The sequence below is a fragment of the Paralichthys olivaceus genome, chromosome 2 (assembly GCF_024713975.1).
Source record: "Paralichthys olivaceus isolate ysfri-2021 chromosome 2, ASM2471397v2, whole genome shotgun sequence".
Lineage (NCBI taxonomy): Eukaryota > Metazoa > Chordata > Actinopteri > Pleuronectiformes > Paralichthyidae > Paralichthys > Paralichthys olivaceus.
In genome coordinates, this window is record NC_091094.1 from 26,954,951 (window position 1) to 26,981,488 (window position 26,538).

A 26,538-nucleotide genomic window follows, 5' to 3' on the forward strand; every position below is an offset into this window, starting at 1 on the left:
TGCAAGCCACACAGTGGGATTCCAATCAGATGATGTAAAAACTACTGGGGTTTTATGTGGATCGACATCCACACACTGCACGTAATCAGAATCTGTTCTGAGGGAATCAAGGTGTATCATCCTTATACCAGACACAATGAAGATTCTGGTTTATTAAAAACTTGGATGTCCTCTTCTTTTCGGCTTGATGCTGAGAAGTAAGAGCATTATCCCATGCAAAATATGCAGTGAGGTAATTTAAGATGAATCATATAGTCCCCATGGGGGTGATTAGTGCAGTGGAAACACATCACTGCTATGCAAAATTACAGGCTCCCTGGGTTCTGGCTCTGCAAATCTTCATTCAAAAAACAGTACTTTTAAGTCTCTGGGTACTACGGGAAGTTTAGTTTAGTTCAATTACTATTTACTACATTTCTAAACTTTTTATGAGTGGAGCAAAAATTTTGCTTAGTTCGACCTTTAGGGCATGAGGGGAAAGGACACTCATTAACTATAATGACATTTTTAATATTCAGAGAACGGCATCACAAAATTTTGCCGCATTTGCCACTTTTTCCTCAGCAATTCCTAACAAACTGAAGGTGTGTTAGTGAACATTATATTTTTAAATCTACATTGTAAATCTGTCCATGACACAAACAGCAGGTTGGCAGGTTGGCAGGACTTTAAAGAAAGATGCATAGGGATTGATTTAACAAAGCGTGCATCAAAATGTAAATGATGTCATGATGTGATTTACATATTCTCCTTGCTTTGTGGATGAGGCCTTTTTTATTCATCATTCAAGTCTGGAAACAGCAGAGTGCATTGCACATGTAAAGTTTAATTACACACCACTGCTCGTTTGTTTTGGTCTGATTCGTTCCTTAAGGGTTCAGAAACAAAATGACCAACAGCCTTAATTACATTTTTCTACAATAACCCATGATTGCAGCACCTGTGCTAAGGGAATTAGCCCTCTCGGCTATAGGTTCATACTCTTTTAGAATAGCTGGTATTTGTTCAATTCTCAAGTGGATCTTTGATAAGCTCACAATACCACAGGTTTAGATGATGCAGCAGTTTCCTTTAGCTGCTATGTTGTGTCTTGCTTACTCTTTGTAAAATAGTTTTTTTGGTCTACAACTGTGTGTAACCCACAGGTCAACATCACCACCACAACATTTTGATTATTTGATATTTTATTTTCCCATATGGAACACATCAAGGCTGATCTCTGTCATGGCAACAACATTGACATAATCACTTCCTGTTGTATAAACCCAACTCAGAAAAAGTATGGACAGTACGGGAAATGCAAATAAAAAAAGACAGCAGTGATTTCTAAATTAAATTTGACTTGTATTTCTTTGCAGACAGTATGAACATAAGATATTTTATGTTTTGTCTGGTCAACTTCATTTTATTGGTAAATATACATCCACTCCTGCCATTCAGGCCTGCAACACATTCCAATAAATTTGGGACGGGGGCAATTTAGGGCTAGTGATGAGGTAGCATGATTAAAAGATGAAGTGATTTGAACTATGTGATGTCAACAGTTGTAATCAAGACTTCATACAAAAGCAGCATCCAGGTAAGGCCTAGTCCTTAAGGAGCAAAGACAGGCTGAGGATCGCCAACGAATGTGTGAGAAAATTATTGAAATGTTTAAAACCAGTGTTCCTCAAACAAAGATATGAAGTGATTTGGATATTTCATCCTCTAGAGTGCGTAACAATAGTAAAAGATTCAAGGAATCTGGAGGAATTTCAGTGCGTACAGGGCTCAAGCCTAAGCTGATTAACCGTGCTCTCCGATCCCTCAGACGACACTGCATCAAGAACCGTCATTCATCCATAAGCGATATAACCACATGGGCTCAGGATTACTCTGGCAAAATTTGTCAAGCACTACAATATGTAGTTACATCCACAACTTTACTGTGCCGAAAAGAAGCTTTATGTTAACCGTGTCCAGAAGCACCGTCAACTTCTCTGGACTCAAAGGCTGGGATGAACCATAACAGTGGAAATGTGTATTGTGGTCAGACGAGTCAATATTTCAGGTCTTTTATGGAAGAAATGGACGCCGTGTCCTCCGGACAAAAAATAGGACCACCCAGACTGCAACAAGTCCAAAAGCCAGGGTCTGTCATGGTATGGGGTTGAGTCAGTGCCCTTGGCAAAGATAACTTATGCTTCTGTGATGGCAGCACTAATGTCAAAAAGTACATAGAGAATTTGGGGCAGCATCTGCTGCCTTCAAGACGACATCTTTTCCAGAGACATTCATGCATATTTCAACAAGATGATGCAAATCCACATTCTGCACACGTTACAAAAGCATGGCTGCTGAAGAAGAGGCTGGGGGCTGGACTGGCCTGCGTGCAGTCCTGACTTGGCCAAAATAAAGAATGTGTGGCGCATGAACAAAAATGGAGACCCCGTACTGTTTCACACCTTAAGACTAGTTTGAGGGAAGAATGGGACAAAATGACACCTGACACGTTTCATCACTTGGTGTCTTGAGTCCCTAAACATTAAGTGTTGTGAAAAAGGAAAGGCAACATTACAAAGTTGTTAAAACTTTACGGTCCCAACTTTTTTTGAAAGATGTTACAAGAATCAAAATTGAAATAAGTGTTTATTTTGAAAAAACAACAAAATGATGTCAAACATCAAATAATGTGCTTTTGTATTGTTTTTACTGTAATACAGGTCAAAGATCATTTCTAATTCATTGTTCTCAGTTTTAATTTCATTGTAACATACCGTCCCAACGTTTTCTGATTTGGGGTATGATGAAGTGCTTTATATTAAGCTGAATTACAGAGCTCTTAATTTAAAAAAATGTGAATTTGACTCTGAAATATCTGACATGCAAAATCAATTTAAAGTTAAATATAAGACACACACATGAACAGTATTAAAGAAGTTTCATTTGATGAAAACTCTTATTTATAAAATCTTCATCTAGCAAACAGTCCCTTCCGAACGGGCATGTTTGAACAGCAATAGTTTTTTAAATGAACAAAATATATCTTTGAATATGTTGATTACCAGATTACCAGTGACAGTACTTCAGATGTACTGCTTTTAATGTCACAATGGTTTTTCCCCTGTTAAAAATGTTTTGGGGGTTGTTTTGCCTAACTCTTGTTGAGGGTTAAGGACAGAGGATTTTCTTGTTAAAGCCCTAAAAGACAAATTGTGATTTGTGTATGTGGGCTATACAAGTAAAATTTGATTGATTGATTGACTGACAAATATCCATTCAAGTGAATGGGAAGGCAGTCTCAGACTTTGGACCACACCGTATATCACTTTGCTCCACATCTATCTATTGTGATTCTGTGGGCTAAAAATAACCAAGGTGGAGAGATGGGAGATTAATAATGTATTTCCTGGAATGCTCCCTTTTATTGGAATCCCCTCTTACAACCTCACTTCAGGGAGACCACAGCATCCTCCAGGGACTGAGTACAATCCATATCTGGGCCACGCTGGAAACAGGCTCAACACCATTTATTCCAAGATGGTCTAAAATGGTGTTTCATCACTCCTGATGTGTGGGAATCTGCCTTTACATCAGAAGAGTGACCAATATTCTCAAGACATATAGTTGACGAAGAACGATACAAAATTAGAAAAATAAAGTATTACATGTCTTGATGATGGATGAATAAATAAAATCAGTTATTGACTCTTACAGTAACTTAATCATTTAAATTATATATTTATTGATATTATTTTATTTATCTGACTTACCCAGGCATTACTTGTGTATCCCTGTACTCACCGTTGCTGGTTATGGGATATCTGAGCTGTGTGTACTGTGAGCAGCTGTCGTAAAGGAATAATAAAAGTTAAAGGAATAATAAAAGTTAAAGGAATTTTAACTGGATGTTATTTTGGACGTTTCTTGATTAACACATTTATTCCTGTAGCTTTTCAACCACTTTACTGTGGTAAAGCTGTTTCCTATTCCTTCCTGTAACATTATTCCTACTGTTCTGATCTGCCATGAATCATGGTGAAATGTTGCCCTATGATTATACTGTAGCTGACCTTTTTGTTTTTATAGATCATGTGGAGAGAAATAGCAAATCCAACGTTCAGGTTACCAAACAGAACTTCAGTCTGGAAAACAAACTGACTGCTTCTTGTCCTCATGGCTGCATGACTTTGACTTCTAGCCTGGCAGATGACAGGCAGGTGATTAGGACTGTTTATTCTGCACAGAGTTATAATCTGTCTCCTGCATACCCCACTGCTTTAACTTGTGAATGATTTCCAGCGCTTAAAAGGACGAATGTTCCCCGGTGTGGCTCAGTGCCTCACTGACTCAGATTGAGAAGGTGCGAGAGCTGCACACTGTGATCCTCCTGGTCTTTATACAGCACATGTTGGTAACATGCAAAAAACCTGTCTGACCTAAATAACACTTCAATGTCTATTACTAAATACAAATCCAATCTTAAAAGCTCCCCTGTGGTTAGGATGAATAATTTACCACACAAGGCAATCAAGGTCCAAAAAGAGAGGTTCATTTATGTCGTAAAAATATGTTTGTAAAATACATTTAACACTGAGCATCATCTCCTTCCAAATATCAATTGTCCTTGTATTTGGAATGTAGATATAAAGCTTAAGTATTAATACATGTAGCTGATCCGAGCGAATCCTGCAGGGGTGCTTTTGTAATAATTATGTTTCACTCATTTATATTCATCCTTTAAGACGTATTTAGTAATATATTCTACAGAATAAATATGAATATATGTTGCTGTGCTTTTTCAGTCAATCCAGGATTAGCAAGAATTAATAGAACATTTGTTTGAGCATGTTAATACCATTTCCAATTAAAGATGCAATTGTTGGTTGTAGCTTGATTGTTTAACACTAAATATTAACATTCCCTGGTGTGATATTTTCATGCTCCGCATCCAGTGTGATGCAGTTCGTTGTTTTACGTACAGTTGTGTATTACTGCAAACGGCTGAGCTGCAGGTTCGTCACAGACCAGAATCGCTTATGGTGTATCCTTGAATGGCTGGTTGAAGTAGAATACTAATATAGAACATTTTGAAATGTGTTTGTGTTGAAAGCTACTAAAAGCTATAAAACCACTTGACTAGTAACCATGGAGTTACCATAATAAAGACACTGTCTCTCTGTCTGCACTCTGTCTTTATCACCCCTCATATTCAAATTATCATACTGTATGTATGAAAAAAATAACAAAAAGTCTAAATTAGATTCATTCTTTTGTTGAGACATGAGGGCGTTTTTATTGTTCTCCTCGATTCTGGGCATTTTAGGCTGCAGTCAGGCTTTGTGTAACTTCATGTTGACTTCTCATCTAATTTCTACATGAAAAATCTGTGATCTGAACACAACTAGTGTGTTTACCATTGAAATTCTGCTCAGTCCAGGGCCAAATGTTGAGTGACAGCATTATTAGTTTTTGTTTTATTTTATTTAAACTTCATTTAGAGCACAACATTCAAACATCTTGTGTTTACTTAAGTCGTTTGCAAAAGTTGCTCATAAGATGACTGAAAAAAAGCTTCATGATGAAATGTTTTTTTATATGCCTCTTTTGATTATTCAGTGCTCTGTCCTAACATTGAATAATAAGTTTTGAGTACTTTGTAGAACACCATTAATAATTCCCTTTTGTCACTTTGGTGAAATGTTTTTTCAAAAAATATGCATAAAGCACAGTTGCATGACTAATTGGATTAATTCAGTCTTTTCTCCTAGTGACGTGATGACACTGAATATAAAGTCAAATGGATTCAGTGTGAGTTTTGCAACAACAAAAACAATGAGCGTCATGTGTGAAGGACAGTGATTCAGGTAGCATATATGGTGTCCAACAAAACCAGTGATGCACACAAGACTTTGAAGAGATGGAGTGTGTGTGTGTGTGTGTGTGTGTGTGTGTGTGTGTGTGTGTGTGTGTGTGTGTGTGTGTGTTTGTGTGTGTGTGTGTGTGTGTGTGTGTGTGTGTGTGTGTGTGTGTGTGCGCAGGTGTGTGTTCAATTTTGCACTACTTAATAATTTAGCCTTAATGATTTACTTTGTCAGGAGATTAAGACTCCTCACTAAGCAGGGCGGCTGCTGTCCCAGGGGAGCAGAGCTTCAAACTCAGAGCTCAGCGCTGTGAAAACTTGGACTCTTATGCAGGGACAATAACAATGCAGTGGGTTTTCTGATATCTGAATTCATTTGCAGCTTATTCTCTTTCCTCATTCAATTTTAAAATGTGAAACAGATTAGGTCTATTCCCCTGGGCTCCCACAGTCGTCTAATCTCACTCAAATGAAAAGGCCTCGCGACCCAGCAACATTTATTTCACAGCATATGTGGTGCTATACACTAGGGACATGGTGAACAGCTAATCACTGGCCTAGTTGTTGGACTACTACAGCTGGTGAGCTAAGGGCCAGTGCGAGCCAGCCACAATGGTTTCCTCTGTAAGTGAATTCATGGGTCAGCTACATCATGACGGGTTTTTATTGATCAACAGCACGAACAACACCACAGATTTATTCTACATGAAAAACGTTGCGTGGGTTGAATGTTGACCAACATCAGTTTGCATGCAGCACCAATACATCCACGGATGATGCCATCTCCCGAGCACCTCACACCTCACTTCCCATTTGATCGCCACCCTCCCCTCAGGCAGACTCAGGGTCACACGTTTCTGGACAAACCAGCTGAGGAACCATTTTGGACTGTGGACATTTCTGCTGAAATCAAATCCCCCACCCCACCCCATCCCACAGAACAATGTTTTAACAACACTGAGCAGCTCCTTCAGTGACAGACTCCTTCACTCCAAGTGTGTGAAGGAGAGATTCAGGAAGTCCTTCCTCCCTGCTGCTGTGAGACTGTACAACAAGCAGTGCACCCAGTAGACCACCACACACACTCCCTCTCTCTCTTTCTCACGCACGCACGCACGCACACACACACACACACACACACACACGCACACACACAGAACCTCATCATGTACAACCAATGTCAGAAATTTAAGTGCAATTTGTATACAGTAATTTATCTTGTTTAACTTGTCTTTACTTTATCTTCATTTTCTTGCTGTTGCAATGCTGTTAATTTCCCAATCTTGGGACAATAAAGGAATTCTGATTCTGATTTTAACTGCTGCTGCTATATCTTATTTGTATGTTGTAGTCTCTGTCATATTTCACTGTTTTTAAACATTTGATTTATTTGATTCTCTTATTTCATTCATTTTTAAAATAGATATGCTGCTAAGTGGACTGGTGCCAAATGAAATTTCGTTACGTATGAATGCACAGTTACAATAAAGAATCTCTCTCTCTATCAATTATATCATAAATGAATGCAGAGATGTGACAATCCAACCACATCGGGGCTGAAATCCAGGCAATCACTACAGACGACTCTTAACAGTATGAATGTGAAACCTTTTCTGGGAGCAGATGTGCAAGTGACTGAATTCTGATGAAACAGGTTGGATAGACAGATTTGCTAAGCTAATTTGTGTCATAACTCCCTCACTGACAAAAAGCAGCAATTGGGTTTTCTTCACCTTCTTTTTAATAAGGCTATGACTCTGTTCAATAAGCTGCAGAATTGCTATTGTTGACATTTTTAGCTTGATAAATGGACTGATATTTACTCCATGTATAATGTATTGTATCAAATTGAAGTAGTTCATTTTCAAGAGGAAGTTTTTTTTGTATAACTGATTATTTGCTGAAGAACATATATTATACACCCCAGTTAACAATCTTTTGATTTCACTCCATCACATTCTACACACACGTCCAATGTGCAGCCTGCTAATTGACATATCAGTTCAGACGGCAGCTTCTGCAGGTATTGACTGAGGATTGGTTCAATCAATGCCATGGTGTTGTTGATTTTCACTGGTAATAACCACACAGTGATAGTCAGAGGTCTCTCTGACCTCTTCCTGTACCTGACCCACACTGTGTCTTCTTTTTTAACCCCCTGTGGGGTCATCGATCCCCAGAGTGGAGAGAATGAAGGTGAAAGTCGAGGTTTCTCTCCTGTTTGCATGTGTCTACCTGCAGTCTCCTTTTTTACTGACTTCACTTCACGTTTGAGACAGATCAGTAACTACAGAGAAGCTGTGCAAATTCTGTATGCACATTGTTTCAGATTCACAATGTTAAGTCTCCTGTAAATACTCTGATACATGTTGATATATTTTTGAACCAAACAAAAGATGAACAATATAGATTCAAACAAAAAGATAAGAATGGACATCTGCTTTCATTATCTTTTGATATGTTCAGTACAACTAAATCAGTAGGTATTTCAATCCAGGTGTTTTTATGCACATGAAAAAATAAACAAAGATTATAAAGTTCGTCCCAGGGATTCAAAGTGCAGAGTTTGTGTTCATATTTTGCCACTGGTTTTTACCATTATGCATCACAAGTGCATCACAGTGACAACTGTGTTTTATTGCATGAGAATGTGTTGAGAGTTTTGAAAAAGGAAGGACAGAGATCTGCAGATAGTGTTTTACTAGGTGAAGATAGTTTATGGTTTTGTCAAAATGATGCTCAATTCATTGAATGAGTTAAGACAACTGAGCAATTGATTCACATAACAGGAATTAGTGTTTTAGCAATTGAGAAAAACTGTAATATGAGGGTATTTACACTTATTGCTTTTCCACCTTGCCTGTGTCTCAGAAAGCTCCTACATGGCTGACTTCTTTTGTGAAGGAGATGCCTCTGAGTCTGTCCATGTCGGCTCTGTGGCTTGACCGTGCAGAGGAAATGACTGGATCTATTAAACTAACTAATTATTTAGTTTCATATTTCATAGAGCTATAATGATGGCAATAATATTTAATAAAAGCCATTAATATTCAAAATCTATTTTTTTTCTTGTGGAAATTGCATAGACTAAGACTAGACTGCAGTATATGTATTATTCATTTTTTAAGTAAATCAATTAACTATTCACAATTGTTCAGTGGCCACAATCTCAGTGGTAAGATCATTGTCCTCTGGCGTAGCTCAGAGTCTAGGTGACAGGGACTTGAACCTTGGATCCTTGGATCCAGCATAGTAGATCTATGAAGGTAGTCCTGAAGATAAGGGGGGTCGCTGTGTCCGGGGTTCATTAGGGTTGTGGCTGTTTTAAGGGGTTTGAGTACCTGGAGGACCTCCTCTGCCACTTCCACGTCACCATCAGACAAGGTGACGATTTTTTTTCAGAGTCTTGTCTGTTACTGCAGAGTATACAGCTGCCTGCTGCTCAAGATAGCGCTCCAGCATGCCATAGGTGGAGTTCCATCTTGTTGTGACATTGTGTATAAGCTTGTGGGTCTGTAGCTATAGCATTTCTTGCTTGTTCTTAAGCACATGAGCGGTCGTTGTGCTTTGATGATTGATTTTCCTTTGAAAAAGGAAACCACTTTCCTGATCCTCCCATTTGGTTCACAGAGATTCCCTGGGATGCAAAATTAATCACATGAGCAAACCAAGCTATCTGTGGCTCCAGTCCCATTTCTATCACTGCATTTACTTGGTTCTTAGTATTATCTGTTGTGACCAGGATATTACTATAGGGCCTCTCCAGCTTCCATACTGCTCCTATCAGTACCTGCACCAGATTTGTGCCTGTGTGACTCATAGAGGGGACGTGTCTGTAGCACTGGACTTTACATCTCCTGCTCTGCTGCTCGTGAGCTGTCACAGTCACATAGCTTTCCGTTGTCCTGGAGGTCCATCCATCTTTGGTGAGGGCAACAGAAGATTCCTTAGATAATTCATTTGCAATTGTTATCTTTTCCTGTTTTTAAATATCTGGCATGATCTTCGTAATGAAGAAGGTGTGCGGGGGGATTTTTTAGGGTGGCTCCAGGAATTTTACCATATTTAAATCTTTTTTTTCACAAGAGAGCATGACCTCATGACCTGCAGCAATAAACACCCCAATAGATTTCGTAACAGCTTTAGCCCGGTCTTAATCTGCGGTAAAGGGCTGCTTAAAGGTACAGTGTGTATGATTTAGGTGAAAGGGATTTTTGGCAGAAATTGAATTTAAAGTGTGACCCATGATAAACAACAGTCTTCATTTTCTGATATTTAGGCCAAATATCTTATGGAGAGAATGAGGACTGCATTTTCTGACCTGAATACATGTCTAGAGACACCAAACTGTGAGAAATACTTGGTCCCATGAATGATTGTGCTGTAATGTCTGAAATAATCTCTAACAGAGTGTGAAAAATATACTTCATATTTCATTCAAACAGATATGTGAAAAGGTAACTAAGTGAATTTACAGGTAAATAGGCTTCATTTTTTCATTTTAAAACGTTTGCAAGTACAAGTCACATTCACTCGTCCACACACATTCATACAACGCTTCAACACGCAGCAATTTTACGATTACACAACATTCATACACTGCCAGCACAGCCATCAGTTGTTATTTCTGATTCAGTATCTAGTCCAAGGACACTTCAGAAAGCAGACTGGAGGATCCGGGCATCAAACCACCAGCCTTCTGTTCTACTTCTTGAGCCACAGTCGCCCCATGATGTTTAGGGAGCCAGCATTGACATTATTTTCTGTATTTTACAACGTATTTTGGCTTTTGGAGTTCTACAGTGTTGCAAAGAGACGAGGAAAAATTTGATATCCAACACTTTGATGAGACTCATCCAGTCAAAATGCTTTCATTATAATCAGTATTGACTGGAGGACTATAAGCCTAGTGGGTGTGAGTCTGCAGGCAATAGTAGGTGGAGGCTTGATTGAAGTCATCAACAATGAGACAGTGGTGTACTGCGGAGGGAAAAGGCGGAGATGTTCCTACTTACACATCAAAGCGAAGGTTCTGTTTCTCTTCGAAGAAGAAATCAAGGACAAACTTCCTCACGAAGTCTGGGTTCAGCGTGTTATCGATCACCTCAGTCCGACCAAACTGGAAGACAGACAGAGACACAGAGGAAGGACAGTCAACACCACAACAAATACTGAAGGAGGATAATGGTTAATGTTGTGTTCTCACCCAGCAATCATCACATACAGAGACCCTCGATAAACTCGATGACCTGATTTAGGCAGTTTTTTGTCTGAATAACACAAGTCAGCTAAATATTTAATCTGATTGTTTCATCTGTGGGGAAATCTTTTCTTTTTAATGGGAGGAAAGTTAATGATGTAGATATCATCTACATCAGCCAGAGAGAGCTGCCAGTTTAAAAATATAGTACCTCACAGAAACTCTGATTTATCATCTAGTGGTCCCAACATTAAGTCTATTAATCCTGATCATTTGTTAGAGTGAGGGTGAATTTAATAAGGAGCAAAGCTAAAATTCTGGTAAAGCATGCAGTGAGTGCAGTCCAACCTATCTGATTTGGTGGCTTTGTATTTTTGCATTGGGTTGGCCAACATCCAGTTTGCTCTTGTGTTTGCTGTCAAGCAGCTGTGTGCAACTTCACCGATATATTTATTAGAAATAAAATTAGTAGCAACATTTAGTATTTTTAACAGTGGATCAAGTGATAGTATGAAAACTGTAAAAGAGGTCTGTGATCGTAACGAACCTGTAGAGAATTATTAACTAAACCTGCAACTCCCCCCGACTCTACAAAGCTTCATTATTTAGATCTGACCTTTCTGTTGTGGTTCATTACGACAGCTGTGAATGATTTTCAACATAAAATCCCTCTCATTAGCCAAACAGCTGACAAACATCACACTACATCTCGTACATTTTACTTTACCGCTTGATAAAATTACAACGGTCTCCATCCAGAGAGTGTTTTAGCTCTGTATGAGAACAAATCTCTTTATACTAACACACGAAAACACATATATGATAATTCTTGTACACTGGGCATGTGCATGTCAGTGTAAACAGGAAGCTGATTGTCTACTTTGTACTCAGTTGTTTAGTTGTAGAAAAAACTACAAACATTGAACAGCACGAGAGACGAAGTAAGAAGCCCTGTTGAAAGAGGCAATGTGGGGCCTTAACATATTTTGTCACATTTGGAAAAAAAATCAAACATTTAAATAAATAATTATTTTTAATATTTAACAATGGCATTAATACACTTTCAATGAAATTGAATGTTAACGGACTGTTTTACAATTTCACAATTTGGTGTCCTATTTGTGTGTAAAAAGTCAGAAACAATTTGAAATAAAGAACAAAAATAAAGAGAATGTTTGACATCACAGTTTTACAGGCACCAGTCTTCAGATTGTTTGACTCTGTGGCAGCTTTATTCTTGAAAAAACGATGTGTGAGTTTATGATGAAAAGAATGATAGGATATACATGTCGGAAAAAAATTGTTTAAAAAGTGCTGAACATAGAAAAAACCTATGCATTGCAATAAAGGAAGAGAAAGGAAGATTCAGCTGCCTGTTAAGAGGAGCTACTCACTGTCAACCTCAGAAGTATATGTACAGAATTAAAAGAGAAAGTGATAAAGGGAACGATAAGTCCAATTGTTATGAGAGACCACTGTTCTTCTAATCCGGATAACCCATATTTTAATACTATGCAGATATGACATATACCTGGCAGGCTTAGAGAGGATTAAACAGCCAATCTACGAACACACACAGAGAAGTGACAGACAGAGAGAAACACTCCTGGTCTCTACAGTGTGACAGTTCTACTGGAGCCAGATGGGCAGGATGCAGTCATGGACAGAAACTTAAACACTACCTGCTCAAAACTTTCACCAGTCATACCTTCAGCCTCACTGCTCCTTACAGTACAGCCCTTTGTTTTACATTCACTACTTTTTCTCTGAGGTAGACAACGGACAGACTCATTATATTCCTGTTGGATTCAAGATCAGATCACTTAACCCACTCTTGCATTACCACCTTTTGATCATTGAACACTTTTTGTTTGATTTCCATTAGTTTGTTGAGAAAAATATGAAAGTGGTGGGCAGGGAAAACACAAAAGATGATGAAATTCACACGCATTAAACTGCATTGTATTCCAATTGTACCCTGATTCTCAAATAAAGCATCAGTTTTCTGAAAACTAGTGCAGTACCCGTTCTAAACCTGCCTGTTCTCCTGTCTAGGTTTCTGCTCTGGAGCTACTTCGGAATTATTCCTCAGTCATTGGTGAGTCCCCCTCAAACAGTTCTACAATATACTTATTATTGTTTGTGTGCTGGACATTGCGTGCAGAGCTTTTTATAAACAGTCTATGGTGAAAACTGTAAGTTTGTAAGAGTTTGCACTCCTCCTACCTGGTTTATCTGCAACGAAGATTTTATAGGCGATGTTTTTCATAAAATGAATTTGATTTTGCTTTATTACTGCATGTGTGGTTTATATATAAGTTTGAATGATTTACTTAACTTGCATTATATCTTCATTTATTTCATGTCAGCTATTTAAAAAGCATGGCAAACAATCTTCAGACCCAAGTTCCAAACTTTCTAAAATAAAAGCTAAAATATTCAGCTGCAGTTTTCATGCTTTCACTACGACACACACACACATTTGTACTTCTATCTTAGTGAGGACACTCATTCACATAACCTTAACCCCAGTGGCGGCTGGTGAAAAATATTTCTATGGATGTTGTTGCCATCACAGAGATCAGTTTCCACGACACCCATGAACGTCTGTGTCGTCTGATATGAAATAGAAATAGGCAAATTAGCAAAGTAATCTGTCTGCAATTTTGACCTGCTGCTGGACCCAGTTTCCAAACGCTGTTGAGCTTGTCCAAAGACATAGAAGACTGACTGTTATCACTCACTCCCACCCCACTGACTACTACAGAGTGCTGGTAGCCTGCTTATTCACTCTTTATAAATATAGAACATATCAAATCTCCAAATTGCACCAAATTCGACACTGCACTTTCCCTGAGCCCTTAAAAATGCACATGCGTGTGTGAAGCCGATAAGATGAACAGTTGTGGAGATACGAGTTGCACATACAGACAGACAGACATTTGTGGAATTATCGGTTGTAAGCTTGTATACTTAATAGCAGAAGAAAGTGTCTGTATGTTGGTCACTTTCAATATTTTGCTGTGTGACATTTTCCTGTCTCACAGAAACCCCTTTTAACACAGGTGACTAATGGTAAAAAAAATTCTTGCAGTGAAAATGTATCTCATGTACTGTGCAGTACAGGGTGTAATATGTGTAGTATTTATGTTCCATTAATTGCAATCGGTGTCAAATTGCTACATGACCACATTTCTGTAACCATGTCCATATGTACAGCCACAGCCTGACTACAGAGAGCTGCTCGGATGGGCAGGAGAAGGCCCTCAAGAGAAACTTAGGTTCTCAGATGTCTAGATCTCTAACTGAATGAATAACACATATCAACTGCTAAATATGCAAGAAGAATGAATATGCCAGTTAGCTAATTAATGTGTTCAACCTGTAACCCTTCCCCCCTCAGACTTAAACCACATTAAGGTTTGATTCATTGGCTCCTGCTTTTATTTCAGCCCTGTTCAGTGCTTCATCTATGGATTTTAAGGTGGATCTCACAGTTTTTTTCTGCATGAACTGGTGGTTTTTGATCTCAGTGTGAAATTTGAATCTTGTCAGGTTATCACTAGACAAAAACTGGATTACTTACTATTTCTTGGCATATTTAGGAATGTTTATTGACAATGGGCATCAATTGATACTTTGATATCCTCGGGACAGGATATAACTCGCCCTGAATGATAGCAGTATGTGTTTTATATGTGGGTGTGAAGATTTGACTCAGTTATGACTCCAAGGAGTGTGATTTTTGAGGTGAATTCACCTCACGCACTCTTTGCCTCGCCTTCAACTCTCCCACGCTCCACTAGGGAGGCTTTTGGCTCTGTCCTGTCGAACATCTACATTTTTTGCAGACCTTATAGCAGATGCTTAGAATGCTTTCCCACACTATGAGTTTTAATATAGAGTATCTCATCATTTCCTGCGTGATGTTTATCTGGTCAGAATGAGGCTTCAGTCCATTAAAGTGTAATCCAATCCATTTGCCAAATTAAAGTATAAAAGCTTGGTTGTCCGTCTGTCCAACTCTTGTGAACGTGATTTCTCAGGAACACTTTAATGTGATCTCTTTTTTTTATTATTTTACTGAAAACTTCGATTTGATTCAAAGATGAATTAATTACAATTTTATGATCACAGGTCAAAAGTCAAGGTCACTATGACCTTGTAACATGTTTTTATCCATAACTCAACAATCAATTTTCTTAGTAAGGAAACAAAAATATACAAAATAATTGATAGCTCTGATCTATTTCCTTCTTAACTCCATATATAAAATAGTAGTCTGGACCAACATGAGAGAAAACTGCAATTTGACAGTTGGCCGATGCAAACAACTGTGAAACAATAATTCTAGTTACATCTGCACTTGGCCCACACCCACTTTATGTTCGCTTATTGCCTGCATATAACTTCTGAATTCAATTTTGAGCACAGCTCTGTAGCTGTAGAGTTAAGATGTCGATTGCGTGAACCACCATGTCCAGTTCAAATCCAGCTGAAGACCGTATTGTATCTGTCTCCCTCATGTTCTTTCCTCCCTCTGCCGTCTATTTCTGAGCTGCCGTTAAACTTGTAAAGAGGGTTTAATAATTTCCTCATGGCATACGTCTCATGCTGTGGCGGTGTGGTCTGATTACTTGATTGGCAGTACATAATTACTGAGGGGTATTTTGAATACTAATGGCACAGTGCTATAAGGAAGCTTATATAAAATGCAACAAACTGTATCCATGAAAGAAAATGTGTTAAATGTTAATCAACACACCTTTACCTCGGACATTTGTCCACTTGTTTGCTAGAATGCTAAACTGCAGATGAAAGGGGGCCCATTCATTTTTCATACCTACTCACAGTATTCCTGCAGGGTCATGGCTGACAGAAGTATATTAGAAGCAATTCAGTTTTCATTTCCCCTCATGTGCATATCTCAGGACCTGAGGATTCAGCAGCAAGTTCTTGTTGTGCAGCAACACAGCTGAGCTTCTGTGACACCCATTTTCTCCCTCCAGGCAGCAGTATGTGTGTTTTAAGTGAAACCATGCTGAAGCTTTGAGGCCACCACATGTGCATACACTCTTGATCTGGGCAAGGCAAGTGGGACTCAACATTGGAGACATATAGCATCAGCTCAAATCCCATCAGCAGAGCAAGACCCCCAAGGATCATTTGGTAAAGAGGAATATCGAGAGCTGCAGGATGAGTTTCTCTGCTGCTATTCTCCTTTGTCTCCTTTAAGGGCTGAACTGTGGAGATCTCAATAGGTTAGAAGAATATGGAAAGCAACCTGCTGAACAAAATTAGAGTGATTAAGGGACTACACCATCTTGTCCAGCTATCCCCTCAAACAGAGAAAGGATTGATCCAAATCATGAAAAGTGACAAACATGGAAGGTTTTTTTTTTTTTTCCGGAAGTGTGTGTGTGTGTGTGTGTGTGTGTGTGTGTGTGTGTGTGTGTGTGTGGAGGAACTATGCCCTGACCTACATTCACTGATCACTGTTTCCTAGTTTCAGTCAATCCCGTCCACTTGAGACATTTGGTAAAAATAGTAACCACCTCGATCACAGCAGCCACAATGTCTCTCAGTAATGAAGTAAGGACTACTGAGTGCACATGGGTGAGGACATCACTAAGTTAACAAGCCTTGCTGTTGGTGTGAAGATACAAGATGGTGTCTAGTTCTCTCTGTGGCTGATGACTAAAGTGAAACTCACAACAGATTACAGTCACAAGACAATTCATTCAGTTGTGTAATTGTGTGTGTATGTCTTTGTGAGGGCCATTTTGAGAATAGGCCCTACAGAGTGAGGACATTTTTGGAAAGTGAGGACATTAACTATGATAAATTATTTAAGTATTTATGTGTTTAAATTTCACAATAACATGTGTTGTATAAAATATAAATAAATATGTTCAGTGGAAATGTGTGGTAAACCAGTGTTCGGGGCACACAGTCGATGGTTCAGGGGCGCTGGAAATGTCGCCCATAAAGCAGAGACCAGTAGCCAATAAGGGGAAGATACGGTACGGCAAAGTAAATTTTGCATATCAACATCTTCCAAAATAATGTCTGATACGTCTGATAACGCCCCAAGCCTGGTCACTCAGTGTCGGTGGTGGAGGAAATCAGACAGAACTAGTGACAATGACGGCCACAGATATGCACGAAACAGCATTGCAGTGGCCAAATTTGGTACACTCTCTTCTCCAAACTCAATTCGAGAGGAAAACTTTGGTTGAAAAACTGCGAATTAAAGAAATTGGACCAGATTAACTTGATATTAAAATCATCCAACAAGCCAGCGAAAAAGGTAAAATGTACACCCGAGGATTTTCCCGTCACTGGTCCAGCAGAAAGGCGTGGCTAGCAGGATGTATAGAGTATGAGTCATAAGATATCCAGCAGTATATGGCACCTCCTCTTTTGTTGTAATAGTGTTTGTTAATAGAACTGTGTATGTTTCAGGAATGTGTACTTAGTAAACACTAGTAACCAGACTCAGTCTGTAGTCTAATGATGCATACTCTACTTACTGTCTGAGCACAAGAGCTACAACTATTAATAATTTACATTATTGATTTATTTTATTTTTATATATATTGTTTTGATTTAGTTTTCTAAGTTTAGTTTTCTATGTTCGTTTGTGCAGTATGCAGTAAACTGTTTCCTATCTGTAAAAATTACTGACATGGTTTATTGATGAAACCATCACCAACTATTTCACAAAGAACTGGAATCCTGCAGTTTGTGTTAAACCGTAGTGGGATGGTTACTGAAAACTGAGTATGGCACAGCACAGTGCCAACAAGAATATTCTTCACCAGCCGCCACTGGGGTTAAGGTTATGCGAATGGGTGTCCTCTCCTCACTAAGATAGAAGTACAAATGTGTGTGTGTGTGTGTGTGTGTGTGTGTGTGTGTGTGTGTGCCGTAGTGAAAGCATGAAAACTGCCTTAAAGCTGTGAGACAATCAGGCCAGCTTTCCTCTCTTTTTGAGTCTGCTGCATCTGTAATGAAGTTTCTACAAGATACAAGACGGAGAGAAAGGAGGACAGAGAGGCAGACAGGGGGAGAGTGAGTCTGTCCCAATGGATCAGAGATTCACAAATTCATGTCATACCCACAATGTGGACACAAAGCTGAAATGGGGAGAGGATCATTATTATTGTTATTCACCAGAAGTTGTCAGAAAAGTAGGTTAGAATGGCTGTGTGAGCCTCCTGGGGGAACATGTTGTGCTGGTAGACAAGGTTCTGTCAGAAATGAACTAATGAATCAACTTAACTCACTTAAATCAGTAACATGTTCCAGAACAATTCTCTTTTAGGGCTGGACCAGACTTGGAGGCCATGAGCAGGATCTGCTAACACCTCCCACTCCAAATTGACAAAACAACAACTGAACAATGTCCATTACTTAACATTTAAAATCACATATGACAGAGTGTTATGTAGATATGGGTTTAAGACAAAACTGTCTGAGGCCCAAACAGGTTACCCTTAAACATGATAGTGAACACGTGAAGAAGTTTTTGCTGAATGGAATCAATATAAAGAATGAGCTAAAAGAAGTTAAAATGCACCAGAGCAGCATTCTTTACACATTATTCATACTCATTGCTGCATGGGCTCATTTTAAAAGTAACATTGTTATGTCCTCATCTAAAATACAAGTATGTGGACTCAGACTTAGAAACAACAAGTTTTAAAACTCAGAGTTTTAAAGGTTTTTAAAAAGTGTATGTGATTGTGGAATTCAAATTCTCAAGAGCAGTGATCTCTCAGTTCAGCAGGGTCATTTGATCTGCTGTTATTATCTAAATACTGATTAGTGGAGCTTTGAATACTTAAATTATTGAAATGAACAAACCCACAGAGACTATACTTTATTTTTCAGTTTATCTGTGGGCCCCTGGTGGATGTGAGGCCCTATGCAGCTGCACAGGTTGTTTATGCCTCAGGCAACCTCTGTACTGTTCCCATTAACCTGCAGCACAGGAGATAACTATTTATACAACACTTATTATACACAAATTAAAACTAATCTGACTTTGTATTTTCCAACCACAGATTTCTCTTCCGTATAAACTGTTTAGGTTTCAATTTTTCTTTTTTTGCTTTATGACAAGGGGAAGATGCAAGATCAACACTGGTCACTCACAAACTTCTTAAGTTTGAAATTGCAAGTGCTGCTCCCACACACTAATAAGTAAATGTATCTAAAATAAGCCAGGAGAAAAGATGTTAAGGTTATTTTTTGACAGATGGAGTAGAAGATTGCTTTATATAATATAAGTTGATTTCCCTTCCTGACTCTCTTACATACACCAACAGAAAGCATCTTTTAAAAAGTTTTAGATGTTTTCTCCTTTTGTATATTGCTTTTATTTTTTCTGCAATTTTGTTTCTGTCACTCGTCCAAATTCTAGACATTTTTTCTGGCAAAGCTTTAATTATATTTTTTCTTTTCCCTTAGTGTGAGAATTTGATTTCCACTAATTGCATCAAAAAGTGCCTTGAGCCTTCTCTGCCAGTGTGTTCAAACAGCCCACGCACTACAAGATGGTGACAATACACATGTCGCAGGGAGGCTGCTGACAGAAGGCTATATACAGTACTGTTGAAGACACAGTAGGATGTGGGCAGCTGAGTGGGACCTGGAAGCATATGGAAGATGTCCAACTGTGGCTGCACTCCAACCTGGCAACGCAGGCCCAAAGACAGAGCCCCTGCTCTTAAATCAGCTCGGATTTATAAAAATAAAGAGCAGTGGAAAACACATTTACAGCCAAACCATGTGCCTCAGAAAAAGACCCTGGTATTTCACAGCAAGAGAAGAAAAGCTTTGGCTCACTGCTAAGATAGAGAGTCGAAATAAGTTGAGGATGCTCCTCATATCTTCTCCCAGAAGCAAAAGGCTTTTTATGATTTTCCAATTGTTGTGTCTTTGCTGTGATGGAGGCTGGAAATTTTATCCTGCACCGTTTCCTAATCTTTGTTAGGATTACTGTTCCAGTGCTCCAAGCAACCAAACAGTTTCCCAGCATCTGAAGTATATTAATATTATACAGAGTAGATTTCATATACTGATGTGTTGCCTGATCTGAGATGTAATGTTCATGTATAGGATGGCTACCAAACCATCAGAATTCAATTTTGTAGCATCATTAAGTTCTGAAATTATAAATCCTGCTCTTGGTGCAGGAACAATTTAGATTTCCTATTTAAGATTGCTACATAAAGGTTATGTTACACATTTTATCTCACCGGGTTTCTGATGTTTCTGTGATGCATTTTGGCCGATGGCAATCTCTTTCTCTCCCTGTGTGTGTGTGTGTGTGTGTGTGTGTGTGTGTGTGTGTGTGTGTGTGTGTGTGTGTGTTACACACCATGCAACACACCAATTGTATTTATTTCAATCATTACATTCAGACTACAATAGTGAGTTTGCCGCAAAAGAATGTCAATGTTTATAATGGACATATAAGAAAATAAGCAATATGAATTTTCTTCTCAATTTTTTTATTTTTCTCTGTTGAAAATAGTAATATGATGCTTATAAAATATATTTATACTTTTAAATTATATATTATATTTATTTTCCAGTAAATGAGTTCATGTTGCTTATGTGTCCTTCACCAATTATTTCAGAATAGTCTCTTATTTTGTTGAGGAAAGAGAATGAGAAGAAAGATAATAAAGATAAACACTCAGAGTAAATTGGTTTTTAAAGTCATTACTCTGAGTCATCACTCAGATTGATATACATTGAATGAAAACAACTTTTTCTGATGCTCCGCCATGAACACTTTTCTTTCACATATTTTTTTTTTTCAGGGACACAAACATGGACCTAAAGATTAAAAGAAACACTGAAAAAGAGAAAAAAAATACAGTAAACAAACAAGCACCCACTGGTGTCCTTGGTCCTTGTGTTCACAGCGACGGTTCTCATGCATTGATTGCTGACTCACACAGAACAAGTAACTGCTCCATCTTCTACAACAATATCAACATTAAGTCAAACTCTTGGGGTTGTGGAACCAAAAACATTTATTGATACCGAGGTCCGGTTAGGTTTCAAGGTTTTCTATGTGAAAACAAGCATAGTATCAGTTCTGAGACCAGCCAGTCAATTCATTTGTGACGTCAGCTTTTCAGACAGCTTTGATTGCAGTGACACACAGCAGCGCCATTTACCTGCAAGCTGATCCATACTGCTCTATGAGTGCATCGACCACCCCTGTCCTGTGTGTGTGTCTAAGTGTGTGTGTGTATTCTACTCTCTCTCACTGTGAGACTGATTGAGGCACACTGTGAATGTGTGTGGATCCCCACTGAGCTGAGACTGATTTTCTTTGATGGCACAAAGCACAAATTACTCTAAGACAGAATGAGAGACACCGAGACAGAGAGACACCGAGACGGAGAGAGGAAAGAGAAGTATGAGGTTTTCTGTATGTTTACACAGACACTGTGTTTCAGGGCCGACCTCCCAAAGCCTCTCCGATGGTTTTCCAATTTATGAATTCCTATATTTGGCTGCCGCTGATTCAGAGAAGAGCCTCTTTTTATTATGTTCTGTTTGCCTGAAAAAACTCTGGTCAGTCTGATTATTACTGGATGTACTGCTTCATCCTTATACTCTTTTAACTTGACCTTAAGCACGGACCATTTTAAAAACATTGCTTTGTGCTAAGAACAAACATATTTGCTGTTTTTTGTCGTTTTCTTTGGCAGTTTGCTGATTTATTGTGTTTCATCATCTAGTTTCTTCAATCAAATCCCAAAGTTAAAGTAAAAACATGCCACAAATGTATAACAAGACATTAAGTGGCCACAACATACCTCTCACTTTCAACACCAGGGTTGACTACTGTTAATATAAATGGTAGGCCCACAGGAGTAGTTGATATGTTTTCACTGTTGTGATGGCAGATGTTTCAGCCTAAAACCTAATGATTTTGACATGTAAAGGTTCTCTTAGACAGTTTTTATTACACAACATCTGATATGACATACTTTAAATGCAGCAATTTGTTAAATAATAAGCCTTAAGAGTATTTCTCTCTCTATTATAATCCCCATCTCTAAACATACATGTCTCCTTAATGCATGTTACTAACTAAACTTCTTCCCTGGAGTTTCTGTGCTCTCTCGTCCAGCAGCTTCTCACGGATCATGGCTGCTCCCAGGTCATGGATCGTGGTTCCCACTACTGCCATGGCCCTGCCTGACATCCACTCTTGTTATTACTATTAGTCATAACTCCATGACATTAATATTAACTTGTTTAATGTTCTAGCATTGTTATATATTACCACCACTGCTAACCACTGCTACTGTAATCATTGTCTTTCATTGTAATTGTACGATATGTTTCTGTTGCTTTGTTCTGTACACGTGACATCCGTTGCACATCTGTCCATCCTGGGAGAGGGATCCCTCCTCTGTGGCTCCCTGAGGTTTCTTCCACCTTCTTTTCCCTGTTCAAAGGGTTTTTTTGTGGGCAAGTTGTTCCTCACTCGAACCGAGGGTCTAAGGACAGAGGGTGTCACTCCCTGTACAGATTGTAAAGCCCTCTGAGGCTAAATGTGTTTTGTGAATTTGGGCTGTACAAATAAAATTTGATTTGATTTGATTTAATGACCTATTTTTAATCACAAGATTAGCAGATATCTAGTCTCTAGTAGGTTGCCTTAAATTGTTTCAACAGAAGCTCGGCTATATAGGACCAGAGTACATAAAATGCAAAAATTATTTCTGAAGGGAAACGATTGTCAGAATAATAAAAATCTGTGTTTGAAAATCAGTAAAATTACACATCGAAAACTTTCACACAAGAGACCCCTGTTTGTTTCCTGTGTGAAACCGATTCTTTATAGTCACCATTCAAGGCAGAAATGTTGTACCTTCATTCCACCTTATTGTTCTATATAGAAGGTATGAATATGGAATGGATGGCGTTATTGTTGAACCCTCTTTTAAGATGGCAGCAGAGGTAATCACAGAGCTGAATGAACGTCTGTTTGAAAGGGGGAACTGGTATGGCAGACAGACACAGAGAGACACACCTCTAATTTTGAAAAGCTTTCATGTTGAAATCGCTGTTGTTTATTTAAAAATTATTTCAGGCCCAGTTGCAATCACCAAAAATACCCCATTTTATGAGGCACGAAGAGAAAAAATTAAGCATGCAAAATTTGAATTTATTGAATACTATTACATTAAGATTTATTGCATAAAAATAACCTGTGTTAAAAATGACCTTCTTAAAAATGCCACATCATGAAAGTAAAAGAGACATTTACTTTTAGCTTTTTTAACAGCCCGGTGACATGGAGGGATTTCTCCTAGTATCACAAAAAAAGAGTAAGTGAGCGAGAGAGATATAAAGACAAGATAAGTTAGAGAAGTTATAGATCTCTAATGTTTAGATTGTGTAAAAACAATGTGGTTCATTGTGAAACTGTGGTAGGACAAATTAGATTATGATGGGCCCCAGTAGGTAATTACTTTAAAATTCAAAGGGCTCCCATTGTGTCAAAAGTTGCCCATGCAGGCTATGACACTTTTGCGAGAGCAATGTTCAGCACTGCACAGATGCACTCAAACACAAAGGATTCAATCTCAAAATCAATGAGTATTTGTTATTATTATTCCTTTTATTTTGTTGGTGTTATTTTTTGGGACATGGCACTGGTTCTTATTGGCCTGGTGGAAACCAGCATTGTTGACATTTGTGTGAGGAAAGCTCAGTTGGATGTGTGTTAGGTTGGCTGGCCTCCCATTTCTCTCTCTCCCTCTCTCTCTCTCTCACAATTCAATAGCATTATTGGCATGCATGTAACAAAACAATATTGCCAAAGCATATAATACAATATACTCAATACAATACATATAAAAACAATATTACTAATCAAAACTAAATTATAATTATAATTATAACAAAATGAATGAGATAATGTGTGTGTCTCATAAGAGTCGCTGACACACACCTCACAACCTAACTGATTTTATACATGGTATGGTGATAACAACTACATTAGCATCACCATCAGTACATGATTCGTTTGCTGATTGCCAGGATGAGGAGTATCTAGAAGAGGAAGTTTCTGTTACATCCCTAGAGCGGAAAGGCCAATACAACGCACTCCCAAGTATTGTTGAGCAGCAGCTTGCAGAAGCTTTGTTGAAGTTGGAGTATTTAGTGCATGTACCAGGTCGATGCGTCAGAATGTGGACGATTTTGAAACTTGCAAAGCCCCTCTTGGAAGAAACATAAGCTTTGTGGTGTTTATTGGGTTCTAGGTAACCTGCCACATGGCTCTGACTCATCTTTATCATCTATTTTTCTTGCAGTACTTTGCTAAAGTGTTGATTTAAAAATATATGGTTATGACAAAGTGTTAAAACCTTTTCTGTAAGATCTTAACACTCTGGAGGTGTTTTCTTATGTTGGTCATGTACTGCAAAAAGTTGTGATATCCGGTGCTTTTAAGCCTATGCGGCTCATTTGAACGCAGCTGTTAACAATATTGCCCATTGCTTTGGAGTTAAAACAGAGTGTGTTTTAACCAAAAATCTGTCTCATTTTTACGTTTTCTCCTGACGGTGCTCATGATGCATTTGAGGGTACTGTCCCAGTCGAGCTGGCTTACTGTTTGAAATCAATGATATCACAGAAGTAATTTACATTAGATGGGCTGAATAAAGCTATACTGACTTTCACCTATGAATGGTGAGACAAACAAATAAACCACATGCTGTGCTACATAGTCTCTAGGGTCAGAAAACTATTAGAGGCATTGCCCGTGAAATTTGGATTTTACCGAGGTTTCACCTCTAGTGCCAGAAAATGAGCCAGCATGGCATAGTTGTTGCTCCAGTGCATACAGATATATCATATCATATCATACCTTGAAAGCGAATTAATTGAGCAAAGCCAGAAGAGCTCTTTCCTAGTGTCCACCAAGCACCACTATCTTGAGCACTACCCTCAGAAGATAAGGTGTTTTGGTCCTCTAGGCCCTCTAGTTTCTTTAAGCGGATTGTAAAGCATACAAGTTGCTTTAAGAAGGCCAGTTTATGATTGCTTTCCACGTAAACTCACAATCCTGTGGCCTTGATGTATCAAGTGTGTCCACACCAGTTGATGTACTGAAACACATCTGAAGTGCATCTTGCCAATAATGCATCAAGTACTGGCATAGCCTATATCAAGGGTATGATAGTTGCCAATGGATCAGCAAGTGGATTGCCAGAGTTTGCTGAAATCATTCAGATGTATGTTATAAATGAGGAGTTGTTGTTCTTAACATAAGGAAACGTTCATCTTAACATAAAACAATATGCAACTTTTAGAAATGAAATCTTTCTCATCCTGTTCACAGACCAAGATGTAGAAGGATGAATTCCCCAGCCATTCTCAAAGTAATCCTGGGTCACACAACAACAGCCAAAGTTTAACTTTCCAAAATGGACTTCCTGGATCCGTTAAAGAAATTGTTAGCGAGCGACAAAGACAATTTGGTCTTGACACTAACTTCAGACTGAAATGTATGCAATGATGCACAATTTGGAAATTAGTTTATGTATCTCCCTTCAGTGGTAGGATAGAGGGACCATCAGAGTAACCCCCATGACAGAGGCCTCAAATCCCCAGTTTGCTAAAAGCCTCTCCATCTCAACTATTTATTTATGGTCCCTGTCTTGTGGGTGTGTTAACAGTGACATACTCTCCTCACCAGAGTCAGAATCATTTGGGTCAAGGTCAGTTTGGCCTAGCATCTTCCGTGCTCCTCAGTTCTGCTGTGATGCAGAGCTGAAACTTGAGCGGGGTCATGCAGCATACAGGAAAAAGGGTACCTTGCTTATTCTAAACTGAGGTTGAACATTCTCAAAGGACTGGTGCAAGAAATAGTCTGGTACAAAGTTTATGTCACAGATAAGCAGTTTAACATGGTTGGAGAGGCCCTCATCACAAAGCATCCCTGCCTGACTGAGAAAGGCTCCCTCACTGGAAAGTTAGCTCTAAGAATAAACTGGCAATCTACCACACTCACTTGAGAAAGCTGGGGTGATGGTTAACTCTCTCAAGCAGAAACCAGAGAGCAAATCAAGGGCTGCTTTTGGAATCAAATAACCAAGGCGGTCTGAAGTGAACTACTGCCCCCCTTATACTGTTGGAGAATCTGAAGTCAGCCTTGAGAGTCTGAGAGTGGAACTTCTTTCAGATGTTAAGAAGAGGAATAACAGGGAGCTGGTGAGAATGAAAATAGGAGATATGAAGTGTTACGTGACACACCCATGATACAAGACTTCCAAGCAAGATGACCAGCAGTCTTTCAAGTAAATTAGGTATGTGATTTATGAAATTACACTCTTGAAATGCAAATATATATTGATTTAAGTTAATAGTGCAGTGCAAACTTTGTGAATTATGCATTGTTAAAATTTTTGTCCATGTTTGCATGCATTTTATTGCTTCCTGGGAC

General features: G+C 38.7%; 1 protein-coding gene across 1 annotated transcript in view; it reads right to left on the reverse strand.

The window, feature by feature from the left end:
- The window catches only part of LOC109629003 (copine-9-like), a 142,102-nt gene that overhangs the window by 83,838 nt on the left and 31,726 nt on the right, over window positions 1-26,538 (reverse strand). Inside the window, exon 5 of the mRNA XM_069513655.1 lies at window positions 10,858-10,961. Coding sequence (XP_069369756.1) covers window positions 10,858-10,961 — 104 coding nt within the window. The remainder of the gene's footprint in view (window positions 1-10,857; window positions 10,962-26,538) is intronic.